This window comes from Acanthamoeba castellanii (genome assembly GCF_000313135.1).
Source record: "Acanthamoeba castellanii str. Neff unplaced genomic scaffold scf7180000084777, whole genome shotgun sequence".
NCBI classification, from domain to species: domain Eukaryota; phylum Discosea; order Longamoebia; family Acanthamoebidae; genus Acanthamoeba; species Acanthamoeba castellanii.
Genome location: NW_004457712.1, coordinates 626,870 through 653,852, shown reverse-complemented (window position 1 = coordinate 653,852; position 26,983 = coordinate 626,870). Strand labels below are relative to the sequence as shown.

At 59.5% G+C, this 26,983-nt stretch overlaps 11 protein-coding genes and 1 pseudogene across 11 annotated transcripts in view; 6 read left to right on the top strand and 6 right to left on the bottom strand.

The window, feature by feature from the left end:
• Positions 1-1,107, top strand: part of ACA1_290680 (NHL repeat-containing protein) — a gene marked incomplete at both ends in the record, with an annotated part of 1,514 nt that extends 407 nt beyond the window's left edge. The window contains one exon of the mRNA XM_004367990.1: positions 40-1,107. Coding sequence (XP_004368047.1) covers positions 40-1,107 — 1,068 coding nt within the window. The remainder of the gene's footprint in view (positions 1-39) is intronic.
• A 108-nt stretch (positions 1,108-1,215) lies between these two features.
• On the bottom strand, positions 1,216-1,690 carry ACA1_290670 (Hypothetical protein; the record flags this gene model as incomplete). Its single annotated transcript, XM_004367989.1, has 3 exons — positions 1,216-1,361; positions 1,477-1,548; positions 1,618-1,690. Coding segments are annotated over 3 exons (291 nt in total), but the record flags the coding sequence as incomplete, so codon positions are not given.
• Positions 1,691-2,499: 809 nt separating this feature from the next.
• Positions 2,500-3,019, top strand: ACA1_290660 (RNA recognition motif domain containing protein; the record flags this gene model as incomplete). Its single annotated transcript, XM_004367988.1, has 2 exons — positions 2,500-2,593; positions 2,673-3,019. The coding sequence occupies 2 exons, from the start codon at positions 2,500-2,502 to the stop codon at positions 3,017-3,019; spliced, it is 441 nt and encodes a 146-aa protein (XP_004368045.1).
• A 294-nt stretch (positions 3,020-3,313) lies between these two features.
• On the bottom strand, positions 3,314-9,000 carry ACA1_290650 (DENN (AEX3) domain containing protein; the record flags this gene model as incomplete). Its single annotated transcript, XM_004367987.1, has 15 exons — positions 3,314-3,626; positions 3,745-5,040; positions 5,307-5,453; positions 5,544-5,685; positions 5,771-5,865; positions 5,962-6,131; positions 6,242-6,715; positions 6,818-7,284; positions 7,359-7,484; positions 7,561-7,728; positions 7,839-8,001; positions 8,093-8,260; positions 8,370-8,434; positions 8,507-8,642; positions 8,902-9,000. 15 exons carry the CDS (start codon positions 8,998-9,000, stop codon positions 3,314-3,316), a joined length of 4,029 nt encoding a protein of 1,342 aa, XP_004368044.1.
• A 301-nt stretch (positions 9,001-9,301) lies between these two features.
• ACA1_290640 (uncharacterized protein) lies at positions 9,302-11,418 on the top strand (the record flags this gene model as incomplete). Its single annotated transcript, XM_004367986.1, has 9 exons — positions 9,302-9,514; positions 9,637-9,814; positions 9,905-9,983; positions 10,064-10,151; positions 10,231-10,369; positions 10,441-10,695; positions 10,787-10,873; positions 10,957-11,113; positions 11,217-11,418. The coding sequence occupies 9 exons, from the start codon at positions 9,302-9,304 to the stop codon at positions 11,416-11,418; spliced, it is 1,398 nt and encodes a 465-aa protein (XP_004368043.1).
• Positions 11,419-11,520: 102 nt separating this feature from the next.
• Positions 11,521-13,119, top strand: ACA1_290630 (annotated as a pseudogene).
• A 141-nt stretch (positions 13,120-13,260) lies between these two features.
• Positions 13,261-14,808, bottom strand: ACA1_290620 (short chain dehydrogenase, putative; the record flags this gene model as incomplete). Its single annotated transcript, XM_004367985.1, has 9 exons — positions 13,261-13,295; positions 13,373-13,493; positions 13,583-13,701; positions 13,778-13,823; positions 13,907-14,040; positions 14,147-14,260; positions 14,341-14,464; positions 14,532-14,646; positions 14,717-14,808. The coding sequence occupies 9 exons, from the start codon at positions 14,806-14,808 to the stop codon at positions 13,261-13,263; spliced, it is 900 nt and encodes a 299-aa protein (XP_004368042.1).
• Positions 14,809-14,958: 150 nt separating this feature from the next.
• On the top strand, positions 14,959-20,569 carry ACA1_290610 (RasGEF domain containing protein; the record flags this gene model as incomplete). The annotated part of the gene is made up of 24 exons (XM_004367984.1): positions 14,959-15,177; positions 15,280-15,363; positions 15,425-15,528; positions 15,668-15,725; positions 15,816-15,898; positions 15,973-16,018; positions 16,149-16,265; positions 16,344-17,187; positions 17,262-17,327; positions 17,398-17,510; positions 17,602-17,666; positions 17,760-17,853; positions 17,925-17,979; positions 18,061-18,247; positions 18,324-18,488; positions 18,602-18,744; positions 18,877-19,019; positions 19,126-19,212; positions 19,356-19,457; positions 19,568-19,645; positions 19,774-19,890; positions 19,992-20,089; positions 20,182-20,338; positions 20,444-20,569. 24 exons carry the CDS (start codon positions 14,959-14,961, stop codon positions 20,567-20,569), a joined length of 3,351 nt encoding a protein of 1,116 aa, XP_004368041.1.
• On the bottom strand, positions 20,533-21,480 carry ACA1_290600 (uncharacterized protein; the record flags this gene model as incomplete). Its single annotated transcript, XM_004367983.1, has 2 exons — positions 20,533-20,565; positions 20,668-21,480. 2 exons carry the CDS (start codon positions 21,478-21,480, stop codon positions 20,533-20,535), a joined length of 846 nt encoding a protein of 281 aa, XP_004368040.1.
• An 865-nt stretch (positions 21,481-22,345) lies between these two features.
• On the top strand, positions 22,346-24,409 carry ACA1_290590 (glutamate-ammonia ligase; the record flags this gene model as incomplete). Its single annotated transcript, XM_004367982.1, has 7 exons — positions 22,346-22,563; positions 22,727-22,831; positions 22,920-23,055; positions 23,160-23,228; positions 23,393-23,587; positions 23,647-23,851; positions 23,949-24,409. The coding sequence occupies 7 exons, from the start codon at positions 22,346-22,348 to the stop codon at positions 24,407-24,409; spliced, it is 1,389 nt and encodes a 462-aa protein (XP_004368039.1).
• A 148-nt stretch (positions 24,410-24,557) lies between these two features.
• ACA1_290580 (BTB/POZ domain containing protein) lies at positions 24,558-26,207 on the bottom strand (the record flags this gene model as incomplete). Its single annotated transcript, XM_004367981.1, has 5 exons — positions 24,558-25,147; positions 25,218-25,461; positions 25,548-25,739; positions 25,794-25,982; positions 26,187-26,207. The coding sequence occupies 5 exons, from the start codon at positions 26,205-26,207 to the stop codon at positions 24,558-24,560; spliced, it is 1,236 nt and encodes a 411-aa protein (XP_004368038.1).
• Positions 26,208-26,587: 380 nt separating this feature from the next.
• Positions 26,588-26,968, bottom strand: ACA1_290570 (uncharacterized protein; the record flags this gene model as incomplete). The annotated part of the gene is made up of 1 exon (XM_004367980.1): positions 26,588-26,968. The coding sequence occupies one exon, from the start codon at positions 26,966-26,968 to the stop codon at positions 26,588-26,590; it is 381 nt and encodes a 126-aa protein (XP_004368037.1).
• Between the last annotated feature and the right edge of the window lie 15 nt (positions 26,969-26,983).

Genomic DNA, 26,983 nt, shown 5'->3' with positions numbered 1-26,983 from the left:
GCCGACGTTGGCTGCGCCGTGGTGCTGCCGCGGGGCCAGCTTGCCGCCCACGTCCTGACCTGCCCGCTCGCACCCCTGCGACCCTTCCTTCTCCGCATGCAGGCGCTCGAGGCCGAAGTCGCCCAACTCAGGCCCTTCCGCCTCCGCACGCAGGCGCTCGAGGCCGAGGTCGCCAAACTCAAGCGGGCGCTCCGGCCCCGCGGCCGCTTCGTCCGCGCATGGGGCACCAGGGGGTCGGCCGACGCCCAGTTCAGCGCGCCGTGCGGCCTGGCCATCGCCCAGGGCCAGGGCGGCGGCCTAGTGGTGGTGGCCGACCACAACAACCACCGCGTGCAGGTGTTCGACGCCGAGGGCCGCCTGCGGGCCAAGTTCGGCGGCGAGGGCTCGGCGCTCGGGCGGTTCTACCACCCGCGCGGCGTGGCCACCCTGGCGGTGGGCGGCGGTGGCCGCCTCGTGGTGCTGGTGGCCGACCGCGACAACCACCGCGTGCAGGTCTTCGACGACCAGGGCCGAGTGCAGAGCGCGTTCGGCACGCAGGGCCGGCGCCACGGTCAGCTGGAGCAGCCGTGGGGCGTGGCCGTGGACCCGCAGCGCGGCCACGCTGTGTTCGTGAGCGACTCAGGCAACCACCGCGTGCAGGCGTTCGACCTGCAGGGCAACCACCTGCACTCGTTCGGCGCGCAGGGCGACCAGCCGGGCCAGCTGCAGCAGCCGTGCGGCATCGCCGTCGATCGCCGCCGCGGGCTGGTGTGGGTGGCCGACACCGACAACCACCGCGTGCAGGTGTTCGACGGCCAGGGCCGCTTCCTGCGCGGCTTCGGCGGCGAGGGCGCGGGCGAGGGCCGCTTCCAGTTCCCGCGCGACATCGTCGTGGTCGATGGAGATGACGATGATGACGATGACAGCACGACGAGAGTGTACGTGACGGACAACCACCGAGTGCAGATGTTCGACGGCCACGGGTGGTTCCTGGGCGCCATCGGGCGCGAGGGCCGGGCCGAGGGCTGCTTCGACCACCCGCGCGGCGTGGCGGTCGACAGCCAGGGCCGCGTCTTCGTGGCCGACAGCGCCAACCACCGCGTGCAGGTCTTCACCTTTGGCAAGTGAGCTGCCTCCTGCGCGGCCCACATGTATGATGATGATGATGAAGACGGTGATAAAGAATAAAGAGAGAGAAGGAAATGAAGAGAGACTGCATTGTGCAAGACGTCACGATCAGATCTGCTCTTCGCTCTTGAGGAACGGGTTGGGGATCTCCTCGGTGCCGTCGACCGGGCAGATGAGCATCACCGAGCTGCCCTTGCACACCGTCAGGCCCAGTCCTCGCGTGCGCACAGACGGCTTGTAGGGGTCGGTCGGGTCTGCAGGCAGTACACGGATGCAGCGCAGTTACATGCCCAGTTCGCACGATCAGTTGATCGGCAGCGAGGCGGATGCAGTGTGCAGATGGCATGCAGAGCAGGGGGGGATGATTACCTCGCAAAAATTCCTTGGTCTCATCGAGCACGAGATTCACCAGAGTATCGTAGCCCTTGAGCAGGCCCGTAACTACCATTTACAGAAATTGCCAAAATGAGAAAAGGCAAGATGTGAATGGAGGGGATCGTGATGATTTACCTTCGCGTCCACCGGAGAACTTGACGGTGACGCGCTGGCCCAGGTATCTGTCGAGATCAAGCACGGTCTTTCCCTGCATAGATGATCAGCAAACGCCCCCCCTTCCCTACAAGAGGCACAGTTGGAGCCGTACCTTGGCGGCCATCTTGTGTTGATGCTGTGTGGCAGGAATTATTTATTCTTCTTTTCATTTCTTTTTCTCCTCGTTTTAATTGAGATTGAAACTGCTGTAGAAGTTGGTTGGGCAACTCACCCGAAGTCATTGTTCTGCCAGCTGACCTCCAGCCTGTGCAAAGCTAGTCCACTTCGCTTGTGCCTCTTGTTGTGCCTTCCCCTTTCTGGCTTATCAGTCATATGAGCACCAACCCCCAAGCAGGACTGGCCCCTCTTCACAAGGTCACCTTCCTCCTGCCTCTCACTGGCTGGGAGCGGACTCGAACAGGGGGCGATCGGGTTGTAGCTGAGCTCCGGTAACGTGCGCCACAGCACAAGAAAAGAGAAAAGGGCAGGAACGTTACCGCGAGGAGTTTGGGCGGCCAATGCCGAAACGCCGGCGCCGCCGGAAGCAAGAAGAAAAAGGGGCCGGAGCGGGTCTTCTTCTTCTTTGTCCCAAACCGCACCATCACAGCAGCAGTCTACCAGACCTATACCAATCGTAACGCCACTCTCCTTCGAAAGAAGTCCCAATCCGTTTGCTCTCTAGCTCATGCTCCTCGCCGCTCTGCTCTCTAGCCCCTTTGCTCCTCGCGCTCTCCTAGCGATCGATCACCGAATTCCCACATGATCTGATACTGCTGCTGCTGTTGCTCTCCTTGATCATGATCTGAAGCTCTCGAGCGCCCAATTTGCCTAAATCATCATCTCCTCTACCTCCAAAGAGTCATGTCAGCCAAACTCTTTGTCGGAGGTCTTTCGTGGAGCACGGATGACAACAGCCTCAGGTCCGCCTTCGAGCAGCACGGTGAGGTCATCGATGGTATGCTCCTCCCTAACTCCTCCCCCACCGCTTTTTTTAACTTTTCATCTTTCGCTTACCCATCGTTACAATCTTGCAGCCAAGGTCATCCTCGACCGTGACACCGGCAAGTCGCGCGGCTTCGGCTTCGTGACCTTCTCCTCCGCCGATGAGGCTGAGGCTGCCAAGGGTGCCCTCAACCAGACCGACCTCGATGGTCGTGAGATCCGCGTCGACAGCGCCTCGGACCGTGACAGCGGTGGCGGCGGCGGCGGCCGTGGTGGCTTCCGTGGCGGTCGTGGCGGCGGCGGTGGATTCCGTGGTGGTCGCGGTGGCGGCTATGGTGGCGACCGTGGTGGCCGTTCCTCGTACGGCAACCGCGATCGTCCCTACGATCGTGACAACACCCGTGGCTCGTACAGCAGGAGGGACGACCGTGACGAGTAAGCGATTAGTGCGCATCTCTACTCTTCCCGGACGTTCAATTCTTCTTTCATCATCACACATTTTTCGGCATCTCCAAGATGTCGCGCGATCAGCGTAAGGCTGATCGTGTGTCATCGAAGGGATTCGGATATCGTCGAACTGTAAGTGTAATTAGCTCAAGTGACTCGAACCAATACAAACATTAAAAACTACTCTAGCCCATCAATCGTCATGACTCTTTTTCATTGCCTCCAACAAAGATTGGGCCAATTGTGGAATGGTAGTGTTGTTCATGTTACATCGATCGCGCAACGATCAGGAGGCGGAGGGTGAGCGAAGCAGGAGGTTGATGGAGTCCAAGGCCTTGGAGAGGATGGTGAGTCGCCGGCTGGAGTGCAGGAGGATGTCGTCCAGCGCGGCCTCCTCTTCGGGCGTCTTCTCGAAGATCTGGAGCAGCGACTGTGCGCTCTGCAGCTGGCCGTCCTCGTAGGCCATCAGGTTGCGGATCTCCTCGCTGAACTTGGCCGCGTTCCTCGGCGTCACGAAGTTGATGGCCTGGTCGCTCTCCGCATCTTCTTCCTCATCCAGCGCTCCGTCGCTCTTGCTCATGTTCGACCGCTTCTCCTTGCTTCACCCGTACCGCAGTAAGGTCACCACACGCACACGCGCACACGCACACGCACGACACAGGCACATGGCACATGGCACGCACGACACATGGCACATGAGGGAGGGGAGAGAGGTACAGGAGCTGATCGAGGGAGATTTGGGACCGTCGTTCGGCAAAGATGCGGTCGAGTTCGTCCGTGTAGACGGTCCACAGCTGGGTGAAGAGGAACGTGCGCATGAAGTTCTGGTAGTTGAGCGGGAACAGGGCGATCAGCTGCTCGAGCTGCTCGTGCGCCGAGAAGAGGAACGTCGTTGCCGACAGCTGCGGGAGCGACGACCCGAAGAGCGGCGTCATCGGCGTCAGCGTGAGCTTCAGCTCCGGCTGCTCGCCCGCCCGTCGGTTCGCCTCATCGCCGTCGCACTCATCGTCGCTGTCTTCGCCTCGTCGCGACGGCGCGGCGTCGAACGGCCGGTAGCGGCGGGTCGGCGTGGTGCGCGCCGAGTTGAGAAGGAAGAAGGCGGACGACGTGTGGAGCTGGAGCGGGGTCGAAGCCAGCTCGTCCTTCTCCTCCTCGGTGAGCGACGACAGGGCCGAGAGCGAAAACGAGCGCGGCCTGTGCGTGTACTCCTCCTCGTCGCCGTCGTCGTCGCTATCATCCGCGAATACGCTGTGGAGGCCGGGCAGGGCCGACGTGGAGAGCGACAGGAAGCGCGGCGCGGCGCCGATCCCTCCGCGCTGGGTCTGTGCAGCGGCGGAGGTCGTAGGCCTGCGGCTGGAGCCGGGCGTGGAGCCGGGTGAGGGGAGGAGCGGCATGGAGTCGGCGGTGGCGATCAGCCGGGCGGGCATGGTGGACAGCAGGTCGCGATTGCCGCCGAAGCTGCTGCGGCCGCCGCGCGTGCGGTGCACGTCGACCACCCGGGGCAGGTCGATCGAGAGCGCTCCTATCGACGACAGGGGCGGGAGCGAGGCGAGCGACGACGAGGTGCCCGGCGCGAGCGAGGCCCGCCGCTGGGAGAGCGACGAGATCAGCTCGTCGTTGAGCGGGCGCGCCCAGCTCGAGCAGTGCGGCCGCTGATGCTGCTGCTGCGAGGCGGCGGTGGTGGCGAACGTCGACGCGCGGCGCGATATCATGGCGTTGGTGCTCGCCACCGGTTGCGAGTCCGACCACGACGGGTAGCCGAACGCCGGCGGCGACGCCTGGTGGCTGGCCGGGCTCGCGTGGGCCGAACGCGGGTGCCGCCGCTGCGGGGTCGCAACACCGATAGCGCTACCCTTCGAGGAGCCGGGCGAGGGCACCGGGACGGCGGCGGCGGCGCGTTTCCGCTGGGGCGTGGTGGCCGGGATGTCGGGCAGGATCGAGGCCGGAACCGAGGTGGCGATGGCGTAGATGTGGGCGTAGTTGACCACCTCCGATATCAACTCCTCATGGTACCTACCACCACCACCATCATGTCAGCTCGTTCCCTCTTGTGTGTCGTTGGTCGTGTGCGTGTCGTGTGCATGTCGTGTGCGGTGGTGCGTGTCGTGTCGTGTGCGTGTGCGTGTCGTGTGCGTGTCGTGTCGTGTCGTGTGCGTGTCGTGTCGTGTCGTGTCGTGTCGTGTGCGTGTCGTGTCGTGTCGTGTCGTGTCGTGTCGTGTCGTGTCGTGTCGTGTCGTGTCGTGTCGTGTCGTGTCGTGTCGTGTCGGTTTGTAGTGTACCGCTGAACGATCTGCATGATCTCCTGTGTGGCGCGAGCCTCCTTCTTGGAGGTCTTGGAGGGCATGAGGATGTGGTCTCGCCGCTCCTTGGCCTTGTCCCGCTCCGACGTGAAGATCTTGTCGTACCACGGGGCCAGCTTGTCCGCGCTGCGTCGCCGTCGCCCACACGAACACGGAATGGTTGGAATGTAAGGGCCGGTTGTGCGAGTGTCGTGTGCGGTTGTGGTGTGGCCGTACAGTTCGCGCTCCTTGGGGAGGTTGGGGAGGTGGTAGGACGGCAGGGTCAGGGCGTCGTTCTCGACATCGAGCACCAGGCAGTCGCTACGCACGATGGCCTCCCTATCGGCATCCAACTTCTGTACTCCGATGATGAACGGAACTGGAATGTGCGCGTACATTGGTCACACGCGCAAACCAAGACCAACTTCTTCGGGTGGTGGGTGGCGGGTGGCGGTGTGGCTTACCAGGCGATTCAACGCATTCGTCCATATTGCTGGGGAGAATGGGGATGAACGGACCCTGCCACATGAGAGGCCGCAGCAGCGCAATGACCGACAACCTAGTCGACACACAACAAACAATTTATTAATATTTGAATCTTATGAATAATCTTATTAATAATATAATAATGATGAAATAAAAGAGAAACAGGAACGTGGGGCTGGCGTACACGACGTTGGCGAGAATGCCCAGATTCTTGCTGATGACAACCACCTTGAACTCCAGCACCAGCGCCCGCAGCAAAATAGTGAAGTGTTCGAGCGACACCAAGCGGAGAAGCGACGGCAAGCACCACTCGGCGATCGCCTTCTCCTCCTCTCCTTTCTGTTTGTTGACGCGCGACAACGCAACACGACACACGACACGACACGACACACAACCAACGACACGACACAAATCAGATCCCGTAAGGCCCGGTGGGGTGGTCCGCCTACCGGTGTCACGTAGAGCTTGCCCTGCTTGCGTCGATTGCGAGGCAGCTTGGCCGCGAAGCTCTCCAGGCTCTTGGCCTCGGTGGCGTAGTACTCGTTGAGCACGTCGAGCACCTTGTTGCGCTGCCTGACCCGGGCCGCCTCGTCGTCCTCCGTCTCGCCCTCCGTCTCGCCCTCCTCGTCTTCCTCCCCCTCCTCCTCCTGCTGTTGCATGAACGACTGGTTTTTGATGAGGGCCGAGCTGCGCCTCGCCTTCCGCTCGCCCGGCGAGAGGGTCAGCATCGCCGACCTCCGCTTGGTGGGCGGCGTGGTCATCGCCGCTCGGCTGCCGCCGCCCTCCTTATGGCCGCCCGAGCCGGGCGTGGTCGTCGTGGTGGGCTCCTCAGTGGTCTCCTCGATCGTCTCCAGCAGCGACTCGCGCGCGATCGCCGTGTTGCGCATGATCGCCGACACGTCGCTCCGGTTGCGTCGGTGTCCCTGCAGGGTGTCGCAGTGGGCTCATCAGTCATGGCCCAGCGTGTGTGTTGTGTGTGTGTGTTGTGTGTGACCTGTGTACATATACGAGGGAGGAAAGGGTACCAGTCGTGCCGGCGGCGGGGTGACCTGGTTGGGCTGCGACTGCTGCGGCAGCGGCTGTTGGGCGTGGTGCACGCTCTCGATGATTCGATGAATCTTCTCGTCGTACTCCTCCTTGGTCTTGAGCTTCTTTTCGCGCGACTTCTTGGCTTGCGCTTGGATGATGGCCGCGTGGTGACTCTGCAGCCGCTTGATCATGTCCTCGCTGGCCTTCTTCTTCTGCTCGTCATCGCCGCCATCCGCACCACCGCTGCCCGTGGCATTGTTGTCAACGGCAGGCTGGTTGCTGCTGCTGCTGCTCGATGGGGAGCGGAAAGGCGCAGTCTGCGTCGTCTCGGTCACGGTCCGACTTCTGCCGGGACTGTACAAAGACGTCTGTCCGCCACTTCCGCCGCCGCCGATGGCCGAGTGAAAGTCATGCAGCCTCTCCTTCATCGCGTCCATGCTCTCCACACTCTTTGCCCGCATCGCTGCAGCCGTAGACCACTGGTCAGCCTCTGCTGGAGAGAAAGCGCGGAGCTGTTCGGAACGGAAGGGAGGGTACCACGAGGCACGGAGATCAGACTCTCGTCGCCTCCGGTCACCTTCCATTCCTCTGTCGGCGGGGGAGTGGCCGACACTCGCAGAGTCGGAACCACCAGGGACTTACGAGGCGTGCCGCTCGGCGAACCTGTTGTTGGTCCGCGGCCCACTCGGTTAGGTTTCGCCTCGATCGCGTATGACGACACTCCTGGGTGTAACCGTACCGGCCTGACCCTTGTTCTTCTTGCTGAACCAACTGCCCAGGTTGCTGAACCACTTGGAGTTCATGTCGCCGTCGGACTTGGCCACGGCCACCGATCGCTCCCGCTTCTTTCGCGCGATGTACTGCTCTCGCCGCACCGTGGCGCTGGCATTGTTCTTCCTCTCCAGTTCTGGCGTCATCGGGCGCGATCGCAACAATGCACGCGTCAGCATCCACGTGGCAGCCGTTGCTTCACCAGATAACACGCGGCGCGACGGTGGGAGTTGGTGGACGACTTACCCAGGAGATGGTAGAGCATGTTGAAGTGGAGTTGGAAGAAGGGGAAGCGGGTGATGAAGCAATAGACGCGAGGCGCCGCCATATCATACTCCAGGTCCTCCTTCGACAGGCCATCGGGCGGCGAATAGGCCGGTCCTCGCATGAACGATGGCTTGTCGATCGGCTGCGCGACGGTGTGCGTTCAGTGCGCGAGGCAAGGGGAGTGGCGCCGAATGACGAGCCAAGCGGTATTAGGGAGCAGGAGGAGTGGGTACCGAGAGTAGTTCCTCCTGGCTGACGCACACGCCGTAGAGGAATTGACCGTCGCCGGTCATCAGGAATATGTACGAGTGCTCCGAATTGCTCAGGTCGTCGATGGGAAACAGGATCTTCTGCTCCAGCTTCTCGCTTGACTTGGCAGTGCTGCGTGGTTGGATCCACGGCTGCACCTGCACAGACCGAGCGCACATATTAACAGCACAGCACAGCACAGCGCGCTTGAATGAGCTCAACTACAAAGGTGAAAGCAACCACCACAATCGTCGTCGGTACCTTGTTAGGGAAGCAAAAGTGCACCACGGCGTCTTCGACGAGGCTCGATCGCTTGCTGTCCTCCTCTGGGTACTGTCCGCGGAGAGGAGCAAAAGTAGGGTAAGAGAGCGCGTTGCAATCGACAACGGTGTGGGCACGTGCCTTGTACAGGATGGTCGGCGCGGCGAGCTGCTGCTGAGGAGGCACCTTCGGGTTGACGCGCACCGATGGTGGCCACCCGACGACGATGAAGTGTTCGAACAGGTGACCCTTGCGGCTCGGCCGAACTGCCTCCTGCAGATCGAGGGCAGTGCGCCTGGATACGCCCACACGGTGGTAAATCACTGTTGTGAGCGCAACGGTGTGGTGTCGGCCAGGGAGCAGGAGTAGTACGCAACTTGTGCAGCTCACTCAAGGCCCTATGGCCCAGAGATTGGTTCAGGGAGACACGCTGGAAAATGCGTAGCGAATGAAAGATGAAGGTGAGACTTTCGAAAAAAATGCTCAAAAAGAGCGTAGAAGGTCGTCCAGATGCAAAGGAGGACGAGCATACGTTCAAGAAATCTCGCTTGGCCTGTATCTTACGCACGGCCGCTTGCCGTCGCTGCTCGACGAGAGTATTTGATTTGGGCCTTTGATCGATGGAGCTCATTTGTCGTGGCCGCGAGCCCAACCGAGGCGGTGCCTTCCTTCCCCCACCGCTCCCCTTGTACGGCGAGCTGTCCGCCTCCATTCCTCTTCAGTTCTTGCGCCCACCTCCTTGCCGGTTTCTGATTATCCTGTATTTTCCTTGATCTTTTCTCTCGCCGCTTTTTTGTGTTCATTTATTTCCGTGCCTTTTCCTCAACCCGCACTGTCGATAGTTGTTTACTCTTCCCGACGGACCACCAGGTGCCGCCGCTGTACTGCTCGTCTTTCTCGCCTCCGGCACCCAAGGGGCAGACCAGACGACGATGCCAGCGCTGCTTGACGCGTTCAGGCTCCGCGGCGAGTCCACGGCGGAGAAGGCCGTGATGCTGGCGGTCTCCACCTTCGTCATGCTCACCACCACGGGGTCCGTCTACGGCTGGTCCCCCATTCTCCTCATTCTCCAGGAGCTCGGCGTCTACAGCGAACTGTGCACCGGCGACGACACACCCCAGCCCGGAGACGGAGACATCACCACAGTACGCCTTATTATTTAATTGCTGTATTTGTTATTATTATTATTATTATTTAAAAATAAATAATAAATAATATATGTGTGCTAACCTGTAGTCATATCACGTTTGTTGACTTCGCCACCCAGTGCGAGGCCCAGGACCTGCGGCTCAACCTGATCTACACGGCGGCGGTGATGTCGCTCGGCCTGACTACCCTCGGCTGGGGCATCATGGTGGACTGGCTCGGACCCCGGGTCATTCTCCCGCTCTCCTCCGTGTTCTTCGGCGCCGGTTGCCTGCTGTTCGCCTTCTCCCGCCCGCAAGGTGCGTGCTCGTGCTCACCCTCCAACTCCGACTTCGCCGTGATCATCAGCACCAACTGCTGTCGGCTAACTCCGACGCTCTGCCACACAGGATTCGATGCCTATGCGATTGGGTTCGTGGGCATTGCTGCAGGTGGGTGTGGCATGTTCTATGGTCTCGTGCGGCTGAGGTACGTGATCGCACACACATGGACCATTTGGAGGGCCTTACCTTACTCATGCGCTGTTGAACGCGACACAACACAATCAGTGAGCTGTTCGGCAAAAGGAGGGTCACTGTGCTTGGCATCTACAGCGTGGCCTTCGATGCCAGCACTGTTGTGTTCCCTCTTTATGGGGTACGCGCCACAACGCACCCGCGCATGCTGGGGCGTACACACACAGGACTGACAGGTTATTTGATCTCCACACGTGCAGCTTGTGTACAAGGCCACGGGATTCTCCCTACAGAGCTTCTTCATCGCTTATTCCTCTATATCCATCATCGTGCTCCTTTGCGCGGTCATGTGGCCGTTGGCCCTCTCCACCCCTCAGGAGACCATCAAAGAGGTGGAAGGTAGCGCTCATCCTCGCACACACACACGCACAACCGCACACGCAACTGAGCACCTCGATGCAAACCATCAGATGAAGAAGGCGTGCTCGAGGCCAAGCAGAGGAGCGACGAGGCACTACCGCTGCTGGGTCTCTCCGGCGAGGGAGACATCGGCGTGGCCCAGCTCCACACCGTACCGATGTCGGAACGGCCGTTCAAGGAGCAGATCGCGTCCCTCGACTACTGGGTCTTCGTCGGGTACATCGCCGTGTCCGTGCTCTGGCTCAATATGTACATCGGCACCATGCCCATCCAGCTCGAACGCATCACCAGCGACCGTGCCACTGGTACGCTGCCACCCTCCACCGGCTCACGCACGCACGCACGCACGCACCGAACACGCCGGCGCTCCTGACCACTCACTGGTGCATCGTGCAGTGGACTTCTACGTTGAAGTGTTTTCATGGCTCCTGCCCGCGGTCTTTATCGTGGGTCCGCTCATCGGTTGGGGCGTAGACAAAGCTGGTACGCACACTCACCCTCGCTCATGACCCATTCACCACCGGTGGCCGTCCGCGGTCTCACTCAGGCGAGCGTGCGGTGGGCAGGTATCGTGGGGTCGGTCGTATCGGTGCACGTGTGTGCGCTCGCCTTCTCTGGGCTCAAGATCGTGCCCAGCCTCGAGCTGCAGTTCGCCACCTTCGTCGTTCTCTCTGTCTATCGAGCGCTCTTCTACACCGCCATGATCGCACTCCTCATCGAAATGTACGCTCACAGCCAACACACCAATCGATCAATATCTTACCGACCAACCCTCACCATCATGTTATGGTTGCTGGTTGATGATGTTGCCACAACAACACAAAAGGTTTGGCTATGGCAACTTTGGCAAGCTGTGGGGCTTCTGCATCTTCTTCGCCGGGTGCATGAACTACGCCCAGCAGCCCTTCCTGGTCATCGCCTACGAGCTGGGCTCCTTCTACTACATCGACCTGGCCCAACTGGCCTCCATGCTCCTCCTCACCTTCTATCCCCTCTTCCTCTACCACCGATTGCCACGGCTCACATAACACTTTTATTTATTTATTTTTATTTATTTTGGGTTTCTTTTTATGTGAACGTTTGGGTCAACGATCGAACGCCACTCGGCAACAACACAAGAAGCAAGAGAGATGTTGGAGTTGGTAGTGGTGGCAGTGGTGATCTGGTTCGTCTACCTGGCCTTCATGGCGGTGCTGGGCAAGGGTGGATCTGGCACATCGTCTGGCGGTGGATCGTCATCGGGTGCAGGGTCGTCGGCAGGGTTCACGACCATCGCGGACAAGTACGAGACCATCGAGGAGGTGCAGGAGCATCTGCGCCGAGCCGGCCTCGAAAGCTCCAACCTCATCCTTGGCATCGATTACACCAAATCCAACGAATACAACGGCCGGTACCCCATCCCTTCATCCAACGTCGCAATTCATTTTTTTAGGCCTTTGTTTTGATATTGATTGTTTTAATCTATTTATTTATCAACTTATATTATATTTTTCTATTTATTTATCTCTTATTTGTGAGTGTAGAAGGACGTTTGGCGGCAAGTCGCTGCATGACCTGAAGGGCCAAAGTGGACCCAACCCGTACGAGCGCGCCATCGACATCCTCGGCCGCACGCTGGCGCCGTTCGACGACGACCACCTCATCCCCGCTTACGGCTTCGGCGACATCACCACCAAGGACATGTACGCATGAGCGCACGCTTCAGGCTCGCTGAGGGCACTGCTGATCTTTCTCTTCGTGTGTGTGTGTGTGTGTGTGTGTGCACCGTCGATCACTGCAGTGGCGTGTTCCAGTTCTTCCCCGACGCGCGCCCGTGTCGTGGCCTGGAGGAGGCCCTCGCACGCTACCGGGAGATCACTCCCTCGGTTCAGCTCAGCGGTAATTCGTCATTTCTTCACTTCCTCACCCGCACGCGTGTGCATGTGCGTGTGCGACCGCAATTTACTGATGAGTACATGGCTTTGTGTCTCCTCGTGTTGCAATTGGCGCCGTGGCCACGTACAGGTCCCACTTCCTTGTACGCGTCCTTCCGCCCCACTGGTCGTGCACGTCAAACGACGAAAAGAATTCGCTCGCTCACCTTTGTTTTGTGGGTGAACGACCAGTGCGCCGGTCATCTATGAGGCCATCCGCCTTGTGCGTGAGACGCGCTCCTACCACATTCTCATCATCGTTGCCGATGGCCAGGTGGGTTTTCCATCTCCAGTCTCTCCTAGGCCCAGACACTGAGCGTGCGTGCCGTGTGCCGTGTGCCGTGTGCCGTGTGCAGGTGACCAGCGAACGGGAGACGATAAACGCGATCGTCGAGGCCTCGAACTATCCGCTCTCCATCGTTGTGGTGGGCGTGGGCGATGGTCCCTGGGAGACCATGCAGGAATTCGACGACGGTCTTCCTTCCCGCAAGTTTGACAACGTAAGCCCACCTGCTCCCTCCCTCACGCTTCTGTACTCTTGTTGGTTGCATTGGCTGTTGTTGTTGTTGTTGTTGTTGGCGCTGACCTTCGCGCCTTCGCACACAGTTCCAGTTCGTCGAGTTCAACAAGGCCATGCAAGGCAGACACCCCGAGGTACATCTCACGTTTCGCGCTACCACGAACGTATTCTACTTCATTCGCTGTCAACTCACCACCTTCACTTTCACTGCCACGACACAGACAAGCTTTGCCATCGCTGCGCTGACGGAGATCCCGGAGCAGTACCAGGCCATCAGGAAGCTCGGGCTCCTGTGAGCACGTTCGCCCAAGGTGCCGGGCATCTGGTCACGCTGTAATCTTGATCTATTCTAACGAAGGCAAAACAAGTACAGCAAAGCTGCGAACAAGGTCTGAGATGATGGGCGCGTTGAGCACACATGACATGTTTTGTTTGGCTTAGAGCCTGGCCTTACGCAGGCCCACACCGTCACCTGCACGCCACCAAATCATCTGCGTTAGAGAGCGCTTGGGGCTCTGCGCGCGCGGGTGACGTGCGGAGCACACATACCGTCCTGCTCTTCGATGAAGAAGTCAGGCCAGAACTCCTTGGTGCCGGGCACGTAGGCGTAGTGGTCGAAGTTGGTCTGGCCCACGGCGCGCAGCACCTTCTCGTCGACGAAGAAGTTTCCCTGCAGCAGCGAGCGAACATGAGTGTGCGCGTGTGCGTGTGTGTGACCAACGATCACTGTGGACACGCGGGTGGTGCGAACAAACGTACGGTACACTCGGTGGCGGGCGAGGTGAGGATATAATAAGCAGCGTCGCCCATGATGTCGGGTGTCCTGCACTGGTTCATCAGGTCATCTCCACCCAGCACGTTTCGGATGGCCGCAGTCGCTGCTCACACAGACGCCAGGGGAAGTCAGACAGGTGTGGTGAGAATAGTGCGCGCTGGCGGGGAGCGGGTGAGCACCGATGCCGGTCTTGGGCCAGAGGGCGTTGACAGCAACCCCTCTATCCTGCATTGTGGAAATGGGGTGAGCTGTGCCAGGAAGAAAGAAAACCGCTCGCGAGAACACGACTCGCAACACGTCACGCAAACCTTGAACTCGGCGGACATGCCGAGCACGCACATGGACATGCCGAACTTGGAGATGGTGTAGGCCGTGTGGTCCTTGAACCACTTGGCGTCGATGTTGAGCGGAGGCGAAAGGGTCAGGATGTGCGGGTTGCGACCTGCATCGACCACCCAGACACGCAGACACGCACACGTTTGTGTCACACGCTACTGCTCACGCACATATCCGGGTGCGCGATGTGCGTGGGTGTGGGTGGTACGTACCCTTCTTGGCGCTCTCGATGAGGTAGGGCAGGCACGCCTGCGAGGTGATGAAAGTGCCGCGCGTGTTGACGCCCTGCATCAGGTCATACCTCTTCACCGGCACGTCCAGCGTACCTGCCCAGGAGTATGAGCTTCGCACGCTCACTCGCGAGCGTGCCGCTACACAGGAAAAAAAAGATGATGTTTCATCATACCTTTGGGAAAGATGGCCGACGCGTTGTTGATGCAGATGTCGATGCCGCCAAAGTGCTTGGCGCCCTCCTCCACCGCCTTCTTTACGTCCTCTTCGTTGCGGATGTCGCACTTCAGCGCCAGCGCCTGCACAAAGCCATTGTTGAACAACTGGTCACGCTCAAAAAGGCAAGCATGGGAAAAGAGGCGCTACCTTGCCGCCAGCGGCTTCGATTTCCTTGGCCGCAGAGTAGATGGTGCCGGGGAGGGCGGGGTGCGGCGAGTCGGTCTTGGAGGCCACGATGACATTGGCGCCCTCCTTTGCGGCCCTGCGCAAGTAGTGAATATTCGAAATCAGTCTTTCTCAGTATACGTCTTCATACAAAGACGTTGAGTTACCTCAGGGCAATGGCGAGACCGATGCCTCGGCTCGCGCCAGTGATGAAGATGGTCTTGCCCTTGAGCCCCAGGTCGATCTTGTTGCTGTTCATTACGTCGCGTGTTGTTTGAAAAAGTGTTGGAAAGAAATGTAAAAGAAAACCCGGGAAATGTGTGCTGATTCGCATTCTTCAATTTTTAGGTAATTCATTTCAAGGTGGAGCTCTTGTGTGTTGGCCCGAACAAAAGGGGGGCTGAAGGAGATGGATTCGATGATTAGGAGAACCTTCTCGGTGGGGTCGGATACAAGAAATGGTGGGAGCTCTGCCTCTTCGCTCTCACCAACGACTGTGGTGACACCCGCACAGGCCACCAACAACTTCGTTGGGCGACGGCGTAGCGCGAGCGAGAGCGGAGGCGAGTGGCGGGTCGCCATTAGCGCCACCCATCGCCGCCAGACCAGCCCCGACCAATGGACCCTCGTACCCCCCCCCTTTTCTTCGTTCTTCGTTCTTTTTTCGCTTTCGCTCTTTGCCCCTCCTTCTCTTTCGTTCTTCTTCGCATTCAGCTCACGCGTTTTGCAGTACTTTGAGGTGGCGGTGGAGAACGAAAAATATACATGGAGCGTGTTGAAGAGCGAGCGCCAGTTCGAGGATCTGCAAGCCCTGGTATGCTCGCGAGCTGCTTCGTTCGTTGTGCGGTTCGTTCAGCTGAACGTGCGGTGCACAGTTTCTGAGGGAAGATGGAAGGCGTAGTCTGCGTAAGTGTGCGCGAGGGGCCAGCACCTACATGCAGGCCTTCGAAGTGCTCGACCCCTTCTTCGTGGAGACCAGGTCCGATTCTTTCTCAGCACACGCACACACGCACCACCGCATACACGCGCGCACACATGCTAACGCCCTGATGGGCGCGCGACAGGCGGCGGACGTATGAGCAGGTGCTGGTGGCATTCGTCCTTTTCGCGCTGAACAGGTCGATATCTTCATCTACGGCGTCGGCCCTTTGGTCCTTCTTGGATCCCGCCTACGAGGTTCCTCTCTCCCCGAACTATGTGCTGTGTGTGTGTGTGTGTGTGGTGAATAGTGAGTTTGGGCTTAATTGGAATTTCATGGCTACCCAGAGGGCCATGAGCTTTCTCGATTCCTACCAGAAGGAGGGTCCCATCCAGTTCTTCAAGAAGTCGGGCAAGTGGAAAGCCCTCTGGTGCTCCCTCGCCCTCACATGATAACTCATCATCCGCATCTTCCTCTTGAGTCTGACACCACTGCCTTGGACAGGGTGTACCTCAAGAACGGCTTCCTCTGCCTAACCAAGATGCAGGGCGTACGTGACTCTCACTTGCGCTTGGTCATGGCCTCTTCTCGCTCACTGTGTGTCGTGTCGTGTCGTCGTGTGCGTCGTGTGTGTCGTCGCGTGCGTCGTGTGTGTCGTGTGTCGTGTTGACCTCTTGCAGGACAAGCGGTGTAAGAAGTTCATCCCCGTGCACCACTCGGTGCTCGCCGCCGCCGCGAGCCAAGACCTCGCGGGCAAGTTCGGCATCGCCCTCACCACCGGCACCTCCCTCCAAAAGGTTCCCACTCTCCCACCATAAAAGCTGTCGACTTATTAACTCACTCGCTCCTATCGTGTCGTGTGTGTCGTGGCATAGTGCTATCGCTTCGCGTTCAACACATCGGCCGAGCGCAAGTCGTGGATGGTGGCCATCTTCGAGGTGCAGACGCGCTTCTTCGAGTTCAACCCCTTCCGCGAGCCGACCGGTGACGAGCAGGACGAGTCCAACGACACCCCCACCGGCCCCTCCCTCCCCGGTGGCGCCGCCGCCAGCGGGCGCAGCCCCACCCTCTCCCAGTCCGATCCACAGTTCTCCCGCTCCCTGCCCGCGCTCCACCTGCGGCCCACGGCCCACTCCGCCTCGTCGTCGCCTTCGCCGTCGTCCACCTCCCTGCGCGCGCCATCGCCCATCTCGACGTCGGCGTCGGCGTCGACGCAAAGCACTCACCGACCGGTGGCGTCGGCGTCGTATCGCGGGGGCGTCGTGGGCCAGGCGGCGACCATGCGATCGCCACCGGTGGCGCCCGCTCGCTCGGCCCGCGGCCCTTCACCTTCTTCTTCCGTCTCGGCCATCGCCGGTCGCTTCAGTCCACAGCCCGGGTCGACCACAAATCAGCCTCACGTGCCCGCGGCGACCCTGCGCCCGGCCACGGCCCAGCCCGCCGCGGCCCTGCCTCAGGCCCCGGCCGCCCAGCAGCGATCATCACCGCAGCCGATCGTTGGCACCAATCAGGTCAGATCGACGCTGCTGGCCGCGCAGCAGCAGCAGCAGGGACCAGGGCAGGTGGTCAGCCGGTCGCCGCCGCGCTCCGGGCGCGCGGGCACCAAGCGACTGCCTCCGCCGCCCGGTCCGGTGAGCAGCCTCGCATGCAAGCACCCCTCCCAGCGCTTCACGCCCGAGGAGATGAGCCTCCTCTGGGACGCGCTCGAGGGCGAACAGAGTACGCGCTCTTTCCAATCACTGCATAGTTCATTTTTTGCATTCTCTGGCTCACAACATTCCACGCGACTGCAGAGGAGATGATCTACGACGCACGCTCGCAGGACTCGCGCACGCTCGAGGGTCGATTGAAGATGCAGGGTGCGTGCTGCGTGTGTTGACAAATTGGTCAGTGTTAACTGGCATGATTGGAATGTGAACAACAATACAGGGAGAAAGCTGAAGCGGTGGAAGGAGTACCTCTTCCGAATGGACCGCGCGGGAGCCATCACCTACAACCCGCCCGCCGGTCCCATCAAAGACAAGCGGCGAATTCCTCTTCGGGTGCGAACGCGGCCTTGAAGCGAGTCCTCTCAGCACGCACCACACACGCGCGCATGCCACTCACCGCACTCACGCGTTCACTGACCGACAGGGCGCGTCCGTCATCGAAGCCGAGGCCGAGGGAGTCTATGCGTGGAGCGTGGTCACGCCCAGCAGGTGCCTACCTGTTGCTTTTTCCCTCATTTTTCCTGATCGACTCGCAGTCGTCGATTCATTTCCTCTCTTTTTTTTTCTTCGCGTCCGCGCTAGGCAATTCACCATCGGCGCCGATACGGAAGCTGCCAAGATCGAATGGATGCGCGCCACTCAGGACGCCATCAACCAGGTCATGCTGGTCGAACGGGTTTGGCCTCAAATCTCTTTTTTCTTTTTCTCTGTGCCCACGCTGCTCACGACACACGCGATGCGACGCAGGAGGGACTGCTTCAGCGCAACTCTGCCCAGAACGAGATCAAGGATGTCTCCTCGCGTACCTCCCCCCTCCCTTCGCTCTTTTTTGCGGCGTCGCTTTCGTTCTTTTAAAAATGACTCCGCCGCTTGGGTCGAGCAGGGTCGGCTGTGGCCGACTATCCAAAGGCCGCGAGCGGCGACGCGCAGATGGTCAAGGCCGCAACCCTCGAGGCGCTGCTCAAGCACCTCTTCTCGCCCGAGTGCGATCTCATCTTCTTCAAAACGTTCCTCCTCACCTACCGCTCCTTCACCAAGCCCGAGAGCTTCTTCGAGACCCTCAAGCGCTGGTGCCCCTTTCTCTCTTTCACAAGCGCCGCGTTTCCATTCATTCCTCACATTCCTCATATTTCCCCCTCTGCCCAGCTTTGCGACGGGCAAAGTTGAGGTGTCGTCGACATCGTCGGCGTCTTCGCCTGCGGCGTCAACGTCGCCACAGTCGGGCCTGCGAAACGGATCCTTCTCGGGAGGAATCGCCGCCAAGTTCCCGCCCGCCACCAGCCCGCAGGCCCTCGCCCTCGTCTCGCCTCGGTACACCGCACGACGCTTCCCTGCTTACAGTCGGCCGACTCACCACCGCACCACCGCACATGCACCGCCGCACACGCACACGGCATCGCACCACCGCGCACACACACTTTCAGGGAGACGGCGTCAAACCGGCCCAGAGGAGGCACGGCCTCGGCGGCGGAGAAGAAGGGGAAGAATGACGAGCTGCTGGGCATGCAGCAACGGGTCTGCGTCGTGCTCAAGCAGTGGATCGCCGTCGGCTATGCCGACTTCTCCGGTACCTTCTCCCCCTCTCCCTCGATTGTCGTTCCTGCAAACGCGGCCCTGGTACTCACTCACCCATCGCACACACGACACGACACGACACGACACGACACGACACGACACGCACCACCGCACACACACGCAGTGAAAATGAAATCGGCGATGATGGCGTTTGTGGAGGGGCAGCTCACGAGCGACTATGCGCTGGTCAAGGAGACCAAGGAGCTGCGCGCGGTGCTTCAGTACCAGATGGGCAACGAAGCCGCCCGCAATTCGCTCTTCATCGCCGTACACATCCACCCCGCACCCCTCCAACGCAGGCGAAGCGCCTAACCGTGTAGTTGGTGTGTGTGTCGTGTGTGTTGTGTGTTGTGTGTCACCAGTCATCGGCCAGGAGAAGCGGCAGTTCTCGGACATGTCGGCCGAGGTGGTCGCCCAGCATCTGACGCTCATTCAGTTCGAATACTTCAGACGCATTCGGGTACCCCGCCCCGCGACATGTCACTCACGCAACACGCAACACACATGGCCGCACATGGATCACATGGCGGCACGCAACACACGACCGCGTGTTCGTGATTAATGACTTTCTCCTCTTCTTCTGCTTCTTCTTCCGGTGTGCAGGCCCACGAGTTTTTGAATCAGGCGTGGAACAAGCCGCCGATGAAGACCATCTGCGCCAATCTGCTCAGCTCGATCGATCACTTCAACGAGGTGAGCCAATGGGTACGTCGTGCCTCTGGAGCTTCATCGACGACGATGAGCCCTCGATTCGCTTCTTTTAAAAGAAATGACAATTGCTCTGTGTTGACGCGTCCCTCGACGTCCTGGACCAGGTGGTGCACACAATTCTGTGCGAAACGGCGCTCGCCGAACGCGCCAAGCTCCTCTCCAAGATGATCCAAATCGCTGAGGTACTTGGCAACTAATCACACTTACACTTTGATGCCACGTCAGCAATGACAATTGACATGTGGGTCGATCGGCCTAAACCTCGCTGACTCACTCGCGTACGGGTGGTGCGTGTGGATGTCGTGGTCAGCTGCTGCTGAAGTACAACAACTTCTGCGGGGTGATGGCGTTCGTGGCTGCGTTCCATTCGGCCGCCGTTTCCCGTCTCAAGCGCACCTGGGAGAAGGTGTCCTCTTCACAGCGCAAGGTAAACCGGACGAGCGCTTTCAGATCTACATCACACGACACACATACACACACCACCGCACACGCGAGAAGAGGCCACATGACTTAATAGCGACTGTACAGGTGGTGGACAAGTTGACGGAGATCTTCTCGCCCACGCAATCCTTCAAGAACTACCGCGCAGCGATCCGCAGCGCCAAGCGCCCGGGCTGTCCCTACGTGTAGGCCTCCCCCCTCCGCTTTCGCTTTCGCTCTTTCGGCTGCGGGGTTAATCTTGGCACGCACGCTACGCACCGCACCGCACCGCACACAGAGGCACGTTCCTGATGGACCTGGTGTACCTCGAGGAGGTCAACCCGGACACGATCATGAGCGGCACGCGCGAGCTCATCAACTTTGCCAAGCGACGCGCCATCTACGAGGTCATCTCCCAAGTGCTCTACTTCCGCGACGAGCCCTACTCCTTCAAGGTACATTCATATATCCCTTTTCCGCCTTTATCCCACCTCTTGCTCTGACGATCGGTTCATGTGTCGTGCGTGTCGTGCGTGTCGTGTGATGGTGTTCGGCAACAGGTGGACCAAGCGGTGGGTGATTCGTTGGCGAGCATGCTGGCATCGAGCGAGGTGGTGCGCGACCCGGAGCGGCTGTCCGAGATCAGTCGTCAGATCGAACCCAAGGAACAGCAAGGGCGACCCTGAAACAGCCGCGCCGGAAGCCACACATGTAAATAAAAATAATAATCATTACTGGAGCGCGTGTGCGTGTGCGGTGGTGCGCACGTCTTTCAAGAAAATACAACAGTTTCCGGTCGAGGTGGTGTTAGTGGCTCCTCTTCCTCTTCCTCTTCGTCATCATCATCGCCAGCGTCGACGTCGTCTTCGTCTTCGACATCGTCGTCGTCGTCATCGTCCTCTTCTTCGGCGAGCTCCTGCTCGAGCCGTCGGATTTCGTCTTCGATGTCCTCCGCCTCCTTCTCCGCGTTCTCCGCCTCGCGCTGGCTCTCCTCGAGGAGCCGCTTGGCCGCCTCGCTCCCGTCGTCGCCCTCCTCCCGGTAGGCCGGCCGCTTCGCCCCGCCCGAGAACACCCCCTCCACCAGCCGCCGCTTCGCCTCGAACGCACGCTTCGCGCCCGCCTCCGCCACCGCCGCTCCCGCCGTCGCGTCTGCCTCGTCCCGCTGCGGCTGCGGCTGCTTGGGGCCCTTGGGGCTGAGCGGCATGCGCGCGGGCGGCTCGAGGTCCTGCGACAGAACGGCCCGCATCACCACCACGTCGTCGTCGGGCGTCAGCTCCGCCCCACTCGTCGTCGCAGCGGCCTCTGCCTCCTCCTCCTCCTCGAGCACCATCGGCTCTGAAGAAGTTTGTTCGTTGGCTGTCGTGGTGGTGTCGCTCACCAACACGACGGGCGTGGGCGCCGCCGCCTCGTCGGCCACCGCCACCACTTCGTCCACAACAGGCGCTTCCTCCCTCACCTCTTCTTCTTCATCTTGCTGCTGGTGGTGGTGGTGGTGGTGGTGCGCCTGTGTGGTGGTCTGCTCCTCGAGGACCGCGTAGCCGATGGGCACGGGCTCCGACATGAGGTCCTGCACGACCAGAGGCGTCTCTGTCTCCATCGGGGCTGGCGCTGATGACGTGGGAGCCGCGGCTTCTTCTTCTCCTCCTCCTTCTTCTACGTTCGCCGTCTTTTGCTTCTTCTTGTTGTTGTCGTGCGGTACTGCCTTCGGCGAAGTCTGGTCATCGTCGCCATGCTTGCGCGCCTGGTGATGGCTGTGCTGCTGACGAGGCGCCGCGTCCTCCTCCCATTGCTGCTGCTGGTGCGGGGTGCGCTTGCGGGAGGAGCGCTGCGAGGCCGGTGACGACTGACCGCTACTGCTGCCACCACTACTGCCGCCGCTACGCGAAGCGAGGGCGGGCGATGGCTGCCCTCTCGGCCTAGCCGAAGCCCGCGAGGCGGCCTCCCCTTGCCCTTCAACAGAAAGACATCGATGAGATTGGTTGAAGGTTTCTCGTTCCTGGATCGAAAGAGGAAGAGAGATTCGAGAAAGCGCGATTTTGAGAAGTGGTACCTTGGCGTGAGGCGCGGGAGCCGAGGAGAGGCCGCGTGTCGTCGAGCGGCTCTGCTTCTGTCGATTGGCAACACCCCATCTTGGACGCGCCCTCGATTGGCGCCGATCGAGTTAGCCTCAAAATGGCCCAAGAAAAGTGAGATCCCAGTCTGGAAATATCCCCCAAAATGATATAAATTGATTTTTTACAAATTTATCCTGATTTTTTCATTATTTTTTTCATTATTTTTTTCAGTTATTATTGATTGATCCATTCTGAAGGAGTCGAGGCTTGAAAGAGGCACTAATTAAAGAAGGTGAGAGAATGAGATCGGCAGTACTGAGAAGAACGCAATCACATGTCATTCGCGGTAGCGCGACGGCTCATCAGCTGGGCCAGCGCGGACTCGCGACGGCGCGCCCGCTGCAGGGCATGCTCAACTACGACGAGTTCAAGCGGGCGGTGGAGGCCGAGGAGTTGGACACCGTGATTGTGGCCTTCACCGATCTCACCGGTCGTCAGCTGGGCAAGCGCTACGACGCCGAGTACGTGCTGGACCACTACCACGACTTCGAGTCGCATGCCTGCGACTACCTGCTCACCATCGGCGTCGACATGAACCCGCTCGATGGCTTCAAGGCTGCCAACTGGTTCGCCCCCAAAATTCACCCAATTAATCTCATTTGCGCCTTTCATTTATTTTATTTTATTTCAGCCCGATTTAAAGTTAATCTCATTTTGAGCAAATTTAGCGCAACAATTAAGCTCAAGTTGATCATTTTTAAATACTAAAATATTATTAATTATGTGAAGGCAACGTGGATATGGTGACTTCCATCTTGTGCCGCGCATGGGGAGCCTCCGACACGCTGCGTGGCTCGACCGCACCGCCTACCTCGTTTGCGACGTCGCCGATCGGTACACACACCGCACGACATCACAACACACCACGTCGCCGTTCCTCATGTGACGCATCTTTGTTTGTCGTGTGTACGGCATGCCACAGGGACACGCACCAGCTCCTCACCCACGCGCCGCGCACAGTGCTGAGCAAGCAGGTCGAGCAGGCCCAGAAGGACGGCTTCGGTGCCCTCTGCGCGTCGGAGCTCGAGTACTTCATCTACAACGATACCTACGAAACCGTACGTAGCGCCTTCCTCCTCCTCCACCTCTTCGTCATCTTGGACATATGCGCTTCGTCTTTTCTTCTTCTTCCTTCTCATGTGTTCGACTCGCCGTCATCCAGGCTTTCAAGAAGGGCTACAAGAACCTTCAGACCGCCGGCTGGTACAGCGAGGACTACCACATCCTTCAGGTAAAGCCCGCACCTGCTTGCTGGGCCTACAGATAAGGCGTCGTTGTGTGCGTGTCGGTTGTTATGTGTGTGTTGTGTGTTGTGTGTGTTGTGTGTTGTGTGTGTTGTGTGTTGTGTGTGGTTTGGCGATGCTCACCGGTGCGTGCTGGTCGACGCGCATGCAGGGAACGCGCACGGAGGACCTGCAGAAGGCGGTGCGGTACTACCTGAAGAAGTCGGGCATCCCGGTGGAGAGCTCCAAGGGCGAGTTCGGCCGGGGCCAGCACGAGCTCAACGTCGCCTACTCCGACATTCTCACCATGGCCGACAACCACGTCCTCTACAAGCAGTGCTTCAAGGCATGGCCCTCTCTCGCCCCTGTGTGCGGTGGTGCGTGTGCGTGTCTGACGTGTGTCGTGTGTCGTGTGTGAAACAACAGGAAGTGGCGGAGGCGCAGGGCAAGAGCGTGACGTTCATGGCGAAGCCCCACCACGATGAGGCGGGGTCGTCGTGCCACATCCACCTGAACCTCACCTCGGCGGAGACCGGCAAGAACGCGTTCGCGGGCGACAAGGACCTCCAGGGCATCAAGTGCTCCGACACCTTCCGCCACTTCCTCGGCGGATGGATCAAGTACACTCCCGGTACCGTGCCACCGTCATCTTCTTCGTCGTCGGCATCATGAAGATTGCTCATCGTATGCTGACCGCCTCCGTCATCGTGTCGTGTCGTGTCATGCAGAGATCATGCCGTTCCTCGCGCCGACGATCAACAGCTACAAGCGGTACCAGACGGCGTCGTGGGCGCCGACCAGCCTCGCGTGGTCGCCCGACAACCGCACGGCGGGCTTCCGCATTGTGGGCTCTGGCAAGTCGCTCCGAATCGAGTGCCGCATCCCGGGCGCCGACGTCAACCCGTACCTCGCCTTCGCCGGCTCGCTCGCCGCGGGTCTCGAGGGAGTGCGGAAGGGCATCGAGCCGCCGCCCATGATGTCGGGCGACGCCTACCGCGCGCCGAGCACCACCAAGGTGCCGGTGACGCTCAACGAGGCGGCCCACGCGCTCGAGGAGAGCAAGTTCGCGAGACAGGCGTTCGGCGACGACGTGGTGGACCACTACGCGCACTACTACAAGAAGGAGGTCGAAGCATTCAGGAAGTCCGTGACCGACTGGGAGAAGCAGAGATACTTCGAGCAGATCTAAGAGGAGAGAGAGAGACGACAGGACCTAACGTGTATTCGATCGATTGTACCGCATGAAGCGTAGTTGCCCCCTCTACGACTCGGCGTAGGGAGAAGGATGGGAGTATGTACAGCGATGTGGCATTCCTCTTTGGCCGACGTCGGGGATGTCAAGGTTCGCTCGTGGCCTCGTCCAGCTTGCGCTTCTTCCCAAAGTGCATCTTCGCCGCGGCGTAGTTGATCTCCCGCTGTAGCTCGGCGGGCAGCTGAGGGTAGGCGTCGCAGGTGAGGACTTCGCCGAAGTTATTGATGATCCAGTTGAAGCAGAAGCCGCGCAGCTTGTGGGCCTGCAACTGGTCCGCCGTCTGGAAGATGGTGCAGACGTTCTCGATGGAGATGTTCTGGAGGATGAAGTCTTCGCAGAGCGCGCGAAGTCGGCCGAGCTGGTACTGATCCGCCGCCATGAACAGGCCCACGACGATATCGCCGGTGATGTTCGCGGTGTCGGTGTAGAGGAACTCAACGACCAGCGCGAGCACTTCGTACTTGATGTCGGGGAACTGGATCTCCGCCTGCGTGCTCTCCCGCATCCCGCCGAAGAGCAGAGCACGGAACGCTTCCGAACGCATGGCGAGGATGATCTTGTGCGCGTGCAGCTCTCGACCGTCGGATGCTATCAGCTTCAAGTCGCTGCCCAGCGGTGAGTTGAACATCTTCCTCATGTCTTCCACCAGCGTCGACTTGGGAACGTCGACATGCCCTGAAAAGCCCAGGATGATCAGCAATAAGCCCGCATGAGAACATGAAAGAGTAACCCAACGCATGCGTACCGACAGAATCCGAGTTCATCCACCACAGGGCAAAGTTGATATCGCCATCGAGCTTGTTGGGTGAGGCGTCGAAGATCTTTTCGCCCACGCCCTCGGTCATGGGCCAGTGTCCGATGATGCCGCGCTCGGTGCCAGTGATAGCGCCCGACAGGTGCTGGTTGATCGTGTCGGGCGCGATGGTGTGCTTCCACAGCGTGACGTACGAAATGAGACCCTTGAAGCGCGTTCGTGTTCCCTTGTCTGGCTGTTGTGCGTGCACAGGTGATTCGATCAGCCCGGGCTCTAGCGCAGACAAGAAAAGCAATACATCAAGGGCTGGCTACTCCTTACCTTCAACTCGACGCCGATGAGCAGCGGTTGCGTACTACCCTTGAGCTTGCCTTTAACCTGCTGTGTAGAGACGAGCCTTCCGTTCGCGTACGTGCACGCTTGCTCGTAGGTAGAATCGTAGACCACCACGACGTGGGTCCAGGTCTGGGCAGGCATGCGCCACCTGCTGCCAATCCATTGCCAGCCGGGTCGCTGTGTTGAAGGTGAGGAGGAAATCTTTCGAGATGCGCAGAACAGGGATGGTACCTTGTTGTGAAACGCCATGGCGATCTCATCTGAGCGAAGGCCAAGAGCAAAAGATCCCTTCTTGGCAAGGAGGTAGCACGGATCGCTGCTACACGATGCGTCCTTCTCGCAATAGACCCAGGCAGCCACGGACAGCTGGCGGTAGTCCTCGCTGTTGTTGTAGGGAATCACAACGACATCTCGATACTCCTTGAATCGAAGAGCAACAGATGGCGAAACTGCAAGGCAGAACGTAAGGTTCAACGTTGGAGAGGTGCAAACACATGAAGGGAGAGGATTCTACCAACTGCAGCCATGGGGGCGACGTCGCAATCCTGCGGCAATTGGAAGGATCAGCATCTCGCACATTTGATTTTGTTCGGGAGAAAGGCGGGCAATGAAGAGGCAACGTACCTCGTCGTTGTCGGTAATCATGCAGCCGTGTTGTTGTACTACGTCTTGTAAAGTTGTAGTTTGTGTAGCAGGCCCGTCTCCTAAGCCCCTTTTTCTTTTCGCACGAACAGGTTTGAATAAATCATAAAATAAATAATCTCAACGTGCGTCACGAATCGTTGCCCGCACCGCACCTCCGCCAGCCAACAAGCTTGTTGCGAGCGACCAAGGGGCAGCTGTCTCTTCCAAGTGGCTACGACTGGACTGAATCTATTTACATCTTGTTCAATCATACACGTAATTGCAAGCAGTTTGTTCGGTTAGGACAAACTCGAGGAGCGACCTGTGATCTCCGTCCTGTTGGTGAAGCAAAAGTGAGGCTGCGGCCACCAAGGACTCTTCAAGACGCGCCTGCCATGCAGCTAACGCACCAGCACGACGCGAATCCACTCGCCAAACTTCTTCTCGTAGATCTTGTCTCCTCCGCATACGATGGTCATGGTGCTGGCCTTCTGCTTGAACGCGGTCGCATCTCTCACGTACGGCATCAACTGGCTGACCACTTGTCTCAGGAGGGCCTTGTCGGCTGCGTTCTTCGCTGTCGAGCGGACCGCGTGGTGAACGAGCCACTCGCGCTCGGGCGGGAGCGCTTTCTTCGGCGTGTCGGCCCGGTAGAAGATGTGCACTTCGAGCGGGAAGGTGGCCTTCTCCTGGTGAGCGCCGTACAGGGCGTCGATGACCGGGACGGCCTGCCTGATGAAGTTTTGGCACTTGTTCTCGTAGTCCACATACAGCTGGCGCATTGTTGGTGTGATTGT